The sequence below is a fragment of the Perca fluviatilis genome, chromosome 3 (genome assembly GCF_010015445.1).
Source record: "Perca fluviatilis chromosome 3, GENO_Pfluv_1.0, whole genome shotgun sequence".
NCBI classification, from domain to species: Eukaryota; Metazoa; Chordata; class Actinopteri; order Perciformes; family Percidae; genus Perca; species Perca fluviatilis.
This window is the reverse complement of record NC_053114.1, coordinates 10,957,790-10,971,221: the sequence shown is the minus strand read 5'-3', so window position 1 is coordinate 10,971,221 and position 13,432 is coordinate 10,957,790. Positions and strand designations below refer to the sequence as shown.

At 41.0% G+C, this 13,432-nt stretch overlaps 1 protein-coding gene across 5 annotated transcripts in view; it reads right to left on the bottom strand.

Annotated features, from left to right (window-relative positions):
- minar1 (membrane integral NOTCH2 associated receptor 1) overlaps positions 1-13,432 on the bottom strand; it is a 203,766-nt gene that overhangs the window by 167,177 nt on the left and 23,157 nt on the right. For all 5 annotated transcript variants that reach the window (XM_039794949.1, XM_039794950.1, XM_039794951.1 and 2 more), the window contains one exon: positions 11,496-12,408. In XM_039794949.1, coding sequence (XP_039650883.1) covers positions 11,496-12,408 — 913 coding nt within the window. The remainder of the gene's footprint in view (positions 1-11,495; positions 12,409-13,432) is intronic.

Here is a 13,432-nt window from a genome sequence, read left to right as displayed (position 1 = left end):
TCAACGCGTGAGCTCTTCAGATCCAATTGTGGTCACCACTACGTATTTTTGGTAGTTGTGTTTAGTGTACTTTCATCGTCCATACGACTCTGTGATTTACTTTTGTCGGGTCTGCTTCGTGGAATGGAGGATTAAGTTAGACCCAATGTTTTCTGTTGAGATACTAAAGCACTGACGTCGTACTATTATTGTGGTAAGCTAGTTAGATTTTGCAGTAGACACACTGTACAGAGTTTTCGTTTCAATTACGTTTGAACCGATTCCAAACTTTGGACACTTTCTGTCGTTTTCTCCAGCCTGTCTCTTCTCTCGCCATTTACGCTCTAGCATGTGTCGCCAGCAGCAGACTGAGCAGCGTCAGTAATAATGATCCGTGTGGAAACACCGTCCGTCAGCATACAACATTGGTAACATTGATTTAACGAAGCTTCAAGGCAAGTCATTTTGCATTGAGGATTTTTTGTAATCGAATTATTAGAGTTATTCGAGGAATCTTTTCAGCCCTAATATATTTTTATTTGTTATAAATAGGCCACGCCCAAATGCACCAATCAAGTCAATTGGACTTATGGTGTGAGGGACGTTTCCTTTCCAAAATCGCTTTTTTGGTCGTTAATTATAGTGTCACTACGTGGCCGATTGGGCTCATATTTCTTGGGAACCAAAGGCATGGTTGCACGAAAGCTCTTTCCATCTCACGGGAAATTGAGTCGCAGCAGAAGACGGCAAATAACTAGAACTGCAAGCCGTTATGAACGGGGTCCAAGCCTCCCCGAGTCGCCCCTGACGACGCTAAGAGCCCACGGAAGCAGAGCCTGCGAAAGGAAAACCCAAAGCACGATGGCGGCGAGGCAACAGTCAGGAAATTTGACCAAGTGCGAGGCCCAAAGTCTGTAGTGAAATGCAATTGCGGACAAGGAGTGAGGAAAGTGTGTCAGATGAAATCTCTAGGAGGAGGAGTTAAAGTACGACATGTGGAAATGGCCAAAATCGCACTAATTTCGAACTTCAGAATGGCGGACTTCCTGTTGGGTTTAGGGTATTGCTCCAATGAGCTTTTTTGTACGTCTTGACATGCTACATATGTCTACCAAGTTTCCTGAGTCTCCGTTAAACGAAGCCCTTAATTTTGGTGAGTTTTTGAATATGTTAAGCCCCTCAAAAAGGCAATTAATTTGCCGTAATAATAATAATAATTCCTTCAGTTCCAAAATGGCCTTTGCCACTGTCGGCAATCGGGCCCTAATAATTCCCTCAGTTTCAATAGGGCCTTCGCCACTGTCGGAACTAGAACTGCAAGCAGTTATGACGGGGTCCAAGCCACCGATGCCAGTCGCCCCGGACGCCCCGGTGAGCCCGCGAAAGTGGAACCCAAAGCCTGGCGGTGGGGAGGAAAACGTCAGTAAATATCGAGAGGTGTGAGCCGCGAGGTCTGTGGTACATTGGCATTGCAAACGTAGTGGTTAACAGTTCATCTCCATGCATATACAGACTACCTTTAACAATTCTCTACAATAAACAAACTTCTTAATCCCCCTGCCCGCAGGGGACAGCAGAGAGAAACGAGAGAGTGACTGAGAGGGTGGAGGGGGGGGTCTGGTGGTTGAAGGAGCAGGGAAGGTGGTCAAGTTTTTGTAAATGGTGTCATAGGCTCCGATTAGTTTTCCTCCGTGGGTGCTCACAGGTGCACGCCCTTTAAAAAAAACGAAAGTAGTCAAAAATTGTTTGCATTTCAGAACCTTAGGAAATGGACAGCGGCCGACGCAAACACACACGCCTATTAACTCGATAATAAAGCCGTAAAGTAGGCTTTCAACTCAGGACAGCGCCACTTCTCACAAATACAGATAGGATTGGAGATGAAAAGTTTAACTGACGCGTAACCGCGATCAGCTTCGTGGGAAATTAAGAATCAATCTTGTGGCGCCACCTAGTGGCCGATTTCCGTAAAATTGGTTGGGAAGCCTCAAACAGTCATGGCGAAAAATAATCTAAAGTTTGGCGTTTATAGCATTTATTTTGGCCGAGATATGGCAAAGTAGTTTTTTTCATAGTTAGCTACAGAAATTTGTTCATGCGTCATATGCGCAATTTTTATCCTATAAAAATTCTTTGAATAACTTTTTGTCAGGTCGGTCTGGAGAAACTACCTGCCAAGTTTCGTGCAGATTGGTCACACGGTCTAGGAGGAGATCGAACACACATAAAAGTCTAGGCGGAAATGGGCGTGGCCTATATCACGTGATTCAGTTGGATCCAGGGAACGCGTAGATATATGGTTTTTGAATGTGCGGTGTACGGTGTGGGAGTTATAGGGCCAAACGCGTTTTTTCTGGGTCAATTGTGGCACCGGAGGTCTTTGCAGAGTTTCGGACCAGTCCTGAAAATGGCACCCCCCAACATGTACGGTTTAGGCTGTAGCGGGAGTTTTACACGGAGAAGAATAATGGAAAACTAGAACTGCAAGCATTTATGACGGGGCCCAAGCCTCAGATGCCACTCGCCCCCAATGACCTGGGGAGCGCGCCAAAGCGGGACCTAAAGCGTTACGTGGGGAGGCAAACATTGGTGAATATCGAGAGGTGTGATCCACAAGGTCTGCGGTAGCCTGGTCCTACCAGACTCTCGTACATTTCATTTGTACAGAGAGTCTGGCCTCTCTCCATTGACAAGCGTTAACTTCCTTGAAGATGGGTACTCTGTTGAAGTTTAAAACTATTGGATCTGCCCAGAGCCACTCTGGATCTGCCATAACCAATCGCTAACGTTTGGTCATGACGTATGTCATGCGCATGTGCAACAAGAGGGGAGACTGTCAAGGCTATCATGCAAGGCTATTAGCAATAGCACCTAGCGTTAGCCTTAGCCAACTCCTTCACCACTAACAGACCGAGCTGGAAAATCTAACTTTTCCCGAAGCCCGTGTGGAGGAGGGCCACAACATCATGGCCACCAACAAAACTCAAAAAAGATTGTTCTTCCTCGGGCTTTAACTTCTGAATATTCAGCAGCGTTGACACAACGGACCGAATGGCTTCGCTCGCATCTTTCTCCACTGCAACTCTAGCGCACGGCCTCAACGTCATCATTCTCAGCCACTCCCTCTGTTTGCTGATTGGACCGCCAAAAACTTTGGTCGAGAAAACCCAAGACTATACCGCAAACCCAGACGGAGTACTGAAGCGAAATGAAAATTGAGAGAAAGTATGTAGGAGGGCGGAGCCAGGCTAGGTACTCTGCCGTTGCAAATATCCCATTAACATTGATTGAGAAGGGCCAAGACTGGTCTACGTTAGATACAGCGCCCCCTAATGGCTGATCTTCGCCAAATTTGGTACAGAGCTTCAGAGCGGCATGCCGAACGAGCATCACATCTACAGTTCTATATATTGGAGTCATCCAGTGTAAAAAATAAACATATTGAACATTATAACTCATAAAGGACAAGCTATTAACATTTCTTACACACAGTTTATCAATCTTGGATGTAACAGTATGGATTAATTGCACAAAGACCCGAAAAAGTCTGGACTTCTAGGCTGGATGCAAAACCTTCTGTAAGGGCTAGGAAGACAACAAAAACATCAGCAGAAAGGGTCAACTGTTAGCTTTTAGCTCCAAAAGACCCTAAGTTTCTACTATTTATAATTATAAAGTTATAAAGTTATGAATCAGAAGTGCCGTTTGGCGTTGTATACAACATGCTCGACCTCAGAAGGGGTTAAAAGGCCCAAACTGGTCTATGTTGACTCTATAGTCAACATAGACCGGTCATTAGGGGGGCGCTATCGCCCCCTAATGACCGATCTTTACCAAATTTGGTACAGAGCCTCGGAGCGACATGCCAAACAAGCATCACAGGTTTCGTGTTGATAGCATTTAGTGTGGCAGAGATATTGCAACTGCAAATTTCCCATTTAAATGCCTTGAGTTATTGGCCAAAACAAATAAACATTGATTATAGCGCCCCCTTATGGCCGATCTTCGCCAAATTTGGTACAGAGCATCGTAGTGGGATGTTGAACAAATATCTTAAGTTCTTTGCTGATAACATTTAATTTGGCTGAGTTATGATATGTGTGTTTAGCTAGCTAGGAAAATATATTTGGTCGTCAAATGCGCATACTTTAACGTAGCAAAATTCTTTGAGTAACTTTTGGTCAGGGCCATCTGCATATGCTATGTACTAGGTTTCGTGCAGATCGGTCGCACAAAAAGTTGGTTTTAGACATCAGCTTTAGACTTCAGCTGAAGTGGGTGTGGTCTATATCATGTGATTCAGCTTGATTCAAGGAACACGTGGATGTAAGGTTTTTTTTTTATGTGCGATGTATAATGTGGGAGTTAAAGGCAAAAAAACCATTATAGCGCTACCTAGTGTTCTACATGTGTAAATTTTGGTAGGTGTTGTCCAGGGCGCATTGACCATCTACCCTGTAAATTTAAAGTTGTTCACATTAGTGTAAGTGGTGAATCTAGACTTGGGTCCCATAGGCCACGCCCACATTGACCCTTCAGTACCCCACTCAAGGGTTGGCCTCAGGAGTGGCCCTAGATGGTACCCATCAAATTTTGTAAAAAATTGGATGAGCCGTTCATGAGATATAAACTTTTTGTACTTGTAGCGCCCCCTAGTGACCAATTTTCGTAAAACGCGTGGGGGACCTTCAGAGGGTCATCGCAAACAAAAATCTAAAGGTTGGCGTTGATAGCATTTATTTTGGCCGAGATATGGCAAAGTTGGTGTTTTCATAGTTAGCTACACAAATTAATTTGTGCATAATATACGCAATTTGTATCCTATAAAAATTCTGTTCATTAACTTTTTGTTAGGCCCATCTGGAGATGCTGCCTGCCAAATTTCGTGCCAATCAGTCACACGGTCTAGGAGGAGATCGAAAAAGTAGGTTTTTGATAAATCGCGATTTTTCACGCATTAAAGTCTAGGCGGAAATGGGCATGGACTATATCACGTGATTCAGTTGGATCCAGGGAACGCGTGGATATATTGTTTTTGAATGTCGGTAGTTATAGGGCCAAACGCGTTTTTTTCTGCTATAGTGCCACCTAGTGGTGGAAGTGGATCAATTGTTGCGCCTGACGTCCTTGCGGAGTTTTGGACCAGTCCTGAAAATGGCAACCCCCCACCATGTACGGTTTAGGCTGTAGTCGGAGTTGTAGGCGGAGAAGAATAATAATGATGGAGGATGAGGAGGAAAATAATCCTTAAAAACAATAGGTTTCCACAGCCCTGCTGTGCGAATGGCGTAGCTCTTGCTACCGCCGGTTCTTGCAGACTCGAGCTTGGACCCCTAATGAATATGATGATGATGATGATAATGATGATGATGATGAATCCTTACAAAAACAATAGGGTTCCACAGCCCTGCTGGTTCTTCCAGACTCGGGCTTGGACACCTAAAAAAACTCTGAGCACAATAACAAGTCCACTCAATTAACACAGAAACGCCTGCACCCTCTTCCAAAGGGCAACTACCGCTGTGGCAGTTGCGCACAGTGCAATAACACTATACAAATTTATCATTTTTCCCACCCCCACACAGGCAAAACATTTTTTCATCAACAGCTTGTGCATCCACACACATGATTTATATATATATATATATATATATATATATATATATATATATATATATATATACACACATACACATACATACATACGTGTATATATATATACATATGTGTGTGTGTGTGTGTGTGTGTGTGTGTGTATATATATATATATATACGATCTAGATCTACGTTGCAAGCATGGTTACTAGACGTTTGCTGTTTCGTTGTGTTAACCCTTGTGTTGTCCTTCGGGTCCCAGTGACCCGAAGGACAACACAAGGATTATGTACTTCCGTTTACTTTGTTGAGAATTGCTCTCTAAACAAGGGTTAATACAGCACCTTAGTTCTTGTTTGTACAGCATTTTGGTCAGCTTAAACTGTGTTTAAATGTGTTCTAGAAATAAACTTTACTTACTTACTTTACAAGAAACAGGGTTTAGAGAGCAATTCTCAACAAAGTAAAGGGAAGTACATAATCCTTGTGTGGTCCTTCGGGTCACTGGGACCCGAAGGACCACACAAGGGTTAAGTTACTAGCTAGCTAGTAAAGCTGTTTAAGTTAGCATTTAACGTTAGCTAACTGCTAACCTTATCTAAAACTTGTAGCCAGCGGCTACATTACTGAGCTAATTTGCCATGGGAATCATGTATTCTTCGTGAGGCCTTACTCAATGGAGCTGTATTAATTATTGTCTTCTCTCTGTAGAGACCTGCAGGACCTGAGCAGAGCTACGATGCTCTCCCAGGTAACGTTAGCTAGGTCAGTAACGTAGCTATATGGTCTATTAGGAAAAATTATTATCCACCTTACTACAAATTGTTGTGGTTGCTATTGGCCTGATAATACACAATACTAATATTGGTTAAGTTGTACAATGTAGAAGCTATTAATGTAATATATTATATCTAGAGGTTGACACATACAGTACAAATGCAGTGTTAGCACTGCTTAACTGGTTCATCTTTATAGTTTTGTGCTCATCTGTACTTTCCTAGTTATGACAAAGACTGGCTATCCTAACTCTAATTACATGTCTTCTGCTGCATTTGCAAGCAGGCCTAAGGAAAATGTTCATAGTGTTTTTAAAGCCTACACATTTGCTAATGGCTACTTAAAAGCAAGTTATTTTAATTGTAAATCACCCAAGCTTAGAAGCCGCAGTTATCAATATGAACTTTGTTACCATTTGATTTGTGCAAGGAACTTTGTTATAATTTTCTATCACAGCTCACATCAGGCAGCAGGCAGACCAACCAGGAGGACGTGGGAGCAGCAGATGGAGAGGAGCCTTCGGAGCCTAGGAAACACTATGTGTGCTAAGGCTTCAAACAGCCAGGGTATAGACCAATAGTGTATGTATTGATCATATTTTGCTGAGATACTCAATGAACACTTACAATAACCTTTTTCCTTTTAAGTTTTCATTGGTGTACTTGTAGTTTCTAAGTCCATTGTATGTCAATATATCCTACTATAGTATACTGTCCTATAATTTAATTTGTGTTTACATTGTCTTACTGTAATTATATTTTAAAATGCACATAATATATTAAAACACTTTTTTACATTCACCCTTGTCTGTTTGGTTCATTATATAATACAGGAAATAAGGTTGAGACTATTATAATGCTTTATGTTTAGTCCAATATAAAACTTCACATAGATAATATATATTTGAACATATTTTGCTGGGGCCCCGGTGGTAGAAGAAGCTGGAACTGTTTTTCATCCTGAGTAATTGGGTTATGTATATATTTCACATATTCAGTTTTACCTAAGGCAAGCTGTATTTCTCTGCTGACTTGTGTCTGCAAAACACTTCTGAGGGTTGTGATATTACACACAACTCCTGGACGCCTGGGATCATCTGGTCTCCTGAGCTTACCGATGGCCCACTGCTCCAGTCTGGACGACAGCCTTTGCTGCAGGACAGTCCTTCACTTCCTTGACTTCTTATTGTAAAGCTTAAAGTACCTTATTGGATGATAAAAAAGTGTTTGAAATTAGCTCAATAATAAATAATTGTAATAAAGCCGGCACTCTAGAAACATTTTTCTAGCTTTACTGAACACTACTGGAACACTTATTTCTGGAATATTATTGATCACACTTTCTAGATCCCTACCTCCACGTTGACTACATGTGTAAAGTAAGATATGGCTTCATGTTGAATTTAGCCAGCCACCAGGACACATGCACATCACATCAAACCATAAGGATCACTAAGCAAAGTATTTGTCAAGGGTTTGGTGTGTTAGTTAAAGTACATTTTGGACCAGTAGTAACAATATGCATTAATTCTAAATATCGTTGACATTTACAGCGCTAAAATATACAAAAAATCCGTTATCTGCCATCTTGAAGTAGTGGAAAGAAAGAAGAAACAGTGTGTACAGATGGAACATTATCTAATGTATGTGTCGAACTCTATATATAATATATTACATTCACAGCTTCTACATTGTACAACTTAACCAATATTAGTATTGTGTATTATCAGGCCAATAGCAACCACAATGTTTGTAGTTAGCTGGATAATAATTTTTCCTAATAATAGACCATATAGCTACGTTACTGACCTAGCTAACGTTACTTAGGAGAGCATCGTAGCTCTGCTCAGGTCCTGCAGGTCTCTACAGAGAGAAGACAATAATTAATACAGCTCCATTGAGTAAGGCCTCACGAAGAATACATGATTCCCATGGCAAATTAGCTCAGGCTACAAGTTTTAGATAACGTTAGCAGTTAGCTAACGTTAATTGCTAACTTAAACAGCTTTACTAGCTAACTAGTAACTTAACACAACGAAACAACAAACTTCTAGTAACCATGCTTGCAACGTAGATCACAGATAATATATATGATCAATACTTACACTTTATTAATCATGTAGGAATCCGCTGTGGAGTGGTTTGTGTGTCCTCCAGACCAGACTCTGAGTCTCTAACGTTAGTTTACCTGCACTGAGGCTGAGCTGTCACTCAAACTTTCCCTTAACACTCATTAGCCAATGGGGACGCACCCCTGTAAGTTTTGTGTCAGAAAGCGCAAAAGCTGGGAGCAAAACATCAAATGTGATGGAGAGAGCAAAAGACTGATCATTGAGAAAGAAGCAGAGGGAACTGTAAACAAAAGGACATAATATAAAACAAATATAAGACCAATAGTTTACAACTACACAAATGTTTTGTTTGCAAGTTTTAAGTTTTACCTTTGAGGTGACACTATTTTTGCTTGAGTTAGTGTTTTTTGTTTGATACTTGAGAAGTTTTGCTTGGAATTAAAGTCACAAAACTAATCCCATACCTGGCCTCCCTATAAAAATATAAAACATTATTTAAAATATAAAAACTTAATTTATGATTCCCACAGTTGTGTGTTTTACTGATTTTGCCATTTCCCTTACCAAAATATTCCATTATGATTTACTTCTTTAGCTTGTGAAGTGAAACAGCGCCCATCTGCCACTGTGTGTGTGGTGCAGCCTGTCTGTGCCCTGTAGTGGTTAGTAAAATGCTACAAACGCTCAAAGGAGGCCAGCTTTTCCTTGCATCCCTATGAGAAAAAGTTAAAATTTTCAGCCAATCATATTGAGGCCAGGTTTGACCGAGCTCGACATTGAATGGTCAATTCATTTTAAATAAAAAAAACTACCGTTTATTGGAAAATAGCGTTAGGCACACTGACTTTGATGAATTTACTGTTTATCAGACCCCAGATGAGACAATAAGCTAACGTTAGCGAACGCTGCAGTCCCTCTGCCTCTGATGCCCCGCTGCAGGCGATGCTGTATTCCTCTGACATGCTGTATTAACGTTACTGTTTAAACGCTTTCCAGGTTAGTGGGGATGCACACCGCTCATAACCAACATTAAAAACATAGTAATCTTCCCTAAGCATTTGGTTTTGTTGCTAAACTGTGTGTAAAATGAGCGGTGACGTTAAATCATCCGTTTCACCTAGGGTATCGTCTAATTGCTGGATTGTTCCGAGGTAACCGTCGGTAGCTAACACTAGCAGATAAGCCTGTTGACAGCAATGTTCATATTTATGCACAATGACAAATAAAGCAAATTTGCTAAAAAAAAAAAAAAGGAACTACATGCTGTTTTCAGGTAGTGTTACTGTTGACATTCAAACAGGCCTGTATGTGTGTTTTGAGAAATATCTTTATATTGCAAGGCTATATTTATTTTTATTTGTTATTTATTATTATTATTGTTATTGTTTCTGTAATGACCTGTTTCCGCTGTTTTCATACATACAGAAGTTTAGTTTGCTAAATATATCAAATTTTTTTAGTTAAATATTGGATGTGAAAAGAAGGAAATGGTTCTTGCATAACATTGCACTTTAGATGTGTGTGAATTTCCCACACCAGGAGTAATTTATATAGTTCTATTTTATAGTGATCGATTATCTATTCAAAAACGTTTCAATGTTCTATGCAAAATGTAAAATGTTCTATTAAAGAAAAGATAGAAAGTACATATTTGTGTGTGCTGTAAAGGTTAGAAAAAATGAAATCGGAATCGGCTAAAATCTGTATCAGCAAGGTCAAACTCAATGAAAAATAGAAAATAGAAAATTGTAATTGGTGCATCTCTAATTACTACAACTAGTATCACTACTTTTTTAGTGGTTTATAAGCTACTTGTTTCTTGCACATGTCCCGTACATAAGAATACAGATGTTAATATATTAAGTCAATGCGGATTCTGACAGCTGGATTAACATTAGCTGTCTACATGAACCTCTCAGCTGAAGTCCTATTACGTTAACGGTAAGTCGTGACGCAGTTAGGAAACAAGAACAAGCTAATAAACAGCAGCATTTTGACTTGGTGGAAGTCAATTGTAAATTCATGTTAAAACTGTACTACTAACGTTTAAATAAATAATAATAATAATAACAAAGTTAACTCCATGCCCTAAGATATGACAATGCCTTGGGGTCGACTTCTGGTGCTGGTGCATAAAAATGACAAATAAAGGAATATTGAATCTTGTGTTACTCCCGCTAACTTTACTGATCATCAGAAGTGATGTGAGAAAAGCATTTCATTTTTACATGCGCACAGGCACGAGAAGGGTGAGATTTGCAAACACTGGCCAACACATTTATAAAAAATACATATTTGAATAGTAATTTCAGCATTTGATTAGTGTCAATTGTTATGTGATACTCTTCAAATTACATTCGACTTCCGGAATTCATTTCAACAGTCATTATGTAACCATAAGCAATATGATCTCCATACTAAGATCACTGGCTTCCTCTGTAAAATTTGCCACACACTGGGTGCTATGGAGTCCACTGGCCACACCCGAGCCTAGTCACTGCAGAACTTTGCAAATTTCGCCAGGTCTGACGTGTGCAAAGTTTGAGCATCTCAAGCCCTTCAAAAATGTGATTGCGCAGCAGAAAAAAAAAAAAAGAGACTTACAAAAACACGAGTTCCTTGCACTTGAGCTCGGGCCCTAATGACGAGACAGCACCGTCATCATTAAATGCTGACTCTGGTGATATCAACATGCAATATCGTTGACGAAAATGTCACAAAAATGTAGTAAAAACAAAAACTATTTAATTTTATTGCTTTCCAACTTTTCTTCCCCTCTCCTCTCACTCTCAAGCACACACACCCACACACACTCATATTGCCTGCGCTGGCTGAGTTCGTCTCTGTACTCAGTCCGGTTCTAGTGGTTGATTAACGCATATTTTTGCTGACAGGCTCTCAACGGACCTGATGGGTGATGTCATGAGTCCATGAGGCAAATGTTTGTGATTACTTCACATTTTAATTGTGATATTTTGTGAGTAAACTCTGAATCTTCAACGTAACCAGTTCACCTGTTTCAAATGTTTTTAACAGGCACTGTACTAGTAAAAATAAAAATAAAAACACAAACCTGTGGTGAGAAGGACACAAAGTTGTGGAAGTCCTCCTTAAATATGTTCCTCTTTTGGATGCAAGAGTGAACAGAGAAGGTCTCTGGATGGCTGATGGACTGCAGGGACTCCTGGTCGGTGTGGGACCCGCTGTCAATGTCCATGGGAAAGTAGGTGCTCTGCATTTCACAGGGTGGAGAGTGTGGACTACCGCTGGAGTACTGGGGCAGATGGTGCAGCTTGTCCAGAAAGCCTGCTGTACATTTCAGGTCCTTGCTGACGCCCAGAAGAAAGTTAGGGTCAGAGGTTGGAATAAACTTCTGGCAGTTGTTGCACTCAGATGTTTTAGGACAGGGAGGGGTGCTCTGAGCTACAGGGTGCTGCTTGGGGCGGTGATGATGGTGGTGGTGGTGGTGATGATGATGTTCATCCCTGGGGTGATCCATGTGCTCATAACTAAGCCCTCTTTCACAGTCCTGAAATGTATGGTCATTACTGTCGGACCTGCACAGCTCCACCGACTGGTTCTTGTGGAACTTGGCTCTATGCACTATCGGGAGCTTGTCTTTGGATATGCCTCCATTCATCTGGATCAAGTTGAACATGGTGACAATGTCTGCTGCCACCATGAGCTTCTTGGATTGCGGGTCCTCCGTGGAGCAGCGTATCTTGTCCTTGAAGAGGGTGGCTGGAAAGGCTGGATCCAGGCATGCCGTGTAAAAGAGCAGGCTGCGGAGCTTGGCCAGTTGCACTAGGTCGAAGCGAGTGCACAAGGACTTGCACAGGTCCTGGTAGGAAATAATGTTGTGCTTGGCGTCCAGCTCATCCAGGATGCGGACCATGAACATAGAGTACTCAGGGAGGGGTTCCATGGCTGCTGGGAGGCAGGAACAGGCATACAGAAGAGGTCCTACCTTGGGAGAAGCTTGGCACCTGGAAATCACACATCTAAATGTTTATTCAATGCCTGGGTTGCGTTATTTTGCCCCAACAGTAGACAAATAAAACATTACAAAATCAGAGATGCTCACTTACAAAGTCAAATCCAAAATGATACATAGTTTGCTGATTTTATTACACATAGTCAAGACCTTACACAAAAAGACCCCAGGTGGTGGTCAAGCACCTACCCTTTTAAATGTGGCCAATGGCATCCATTATAAAATTAAAAGTGTATTGTAATACCCAACAACTGCATTTTCAGTTATAATTCTGCAAGACAGCACAAGCCCCTGCCTCTCACAGCCACCACTGTTAACACTAGGGGTGTGCAAAAAAAAATCAATTCACATTCGTATCGCGATTCAAGCTCTACCGGTTCAAAATCGATTCATAGAATTCCAAAAATCAATTCATATTTTTCTTTTTCTTTTGGCGTGTATTCTATTGTCCTGAAATGAGTTTAGCTGCTCACCATTCCTATAGATGGCGCTGCGTCTAATTCACACTGACGCCTGGGCACTTGTTATAATCAAAAGAAGAACGAGTGCAGCAGAAGTAGTTTAGTCGGCGCAAACAATGGCAAACCTCACAGAAAGACTTATTGAACCTGCTCCAGCCTCATTGAAAGCGAGAGTTTGGGCACATTTCGTCTTTTATAACCTCGAGGGGAAGACGGAACTTGATAGGAATCATGCTATGCCATGCAAAGCGAAAGTTAAGTATTTTGGAAACACCACAAACTTGAGAACTCACATGGTACACCATCACCCAGAGATTAACATTAAAGACGTGCACTCAAAAAACTGAATCAGGGGGGTTGTGCACTTTAAATAGTTGTTTAATGTTCAGTTTACTTAAAATAAATGTATTTGTTAGGTTAAAATGTTAATTTCAAATAAAGTCAATGTAATTGTGTCTATTGTTACCTGTAAAAAATATGAATGTGTTGATAAATCCCAAAACATTTAATTTAAGTGAATTAGGATTGCAATACTTGTTACATCCTGAAGACGGC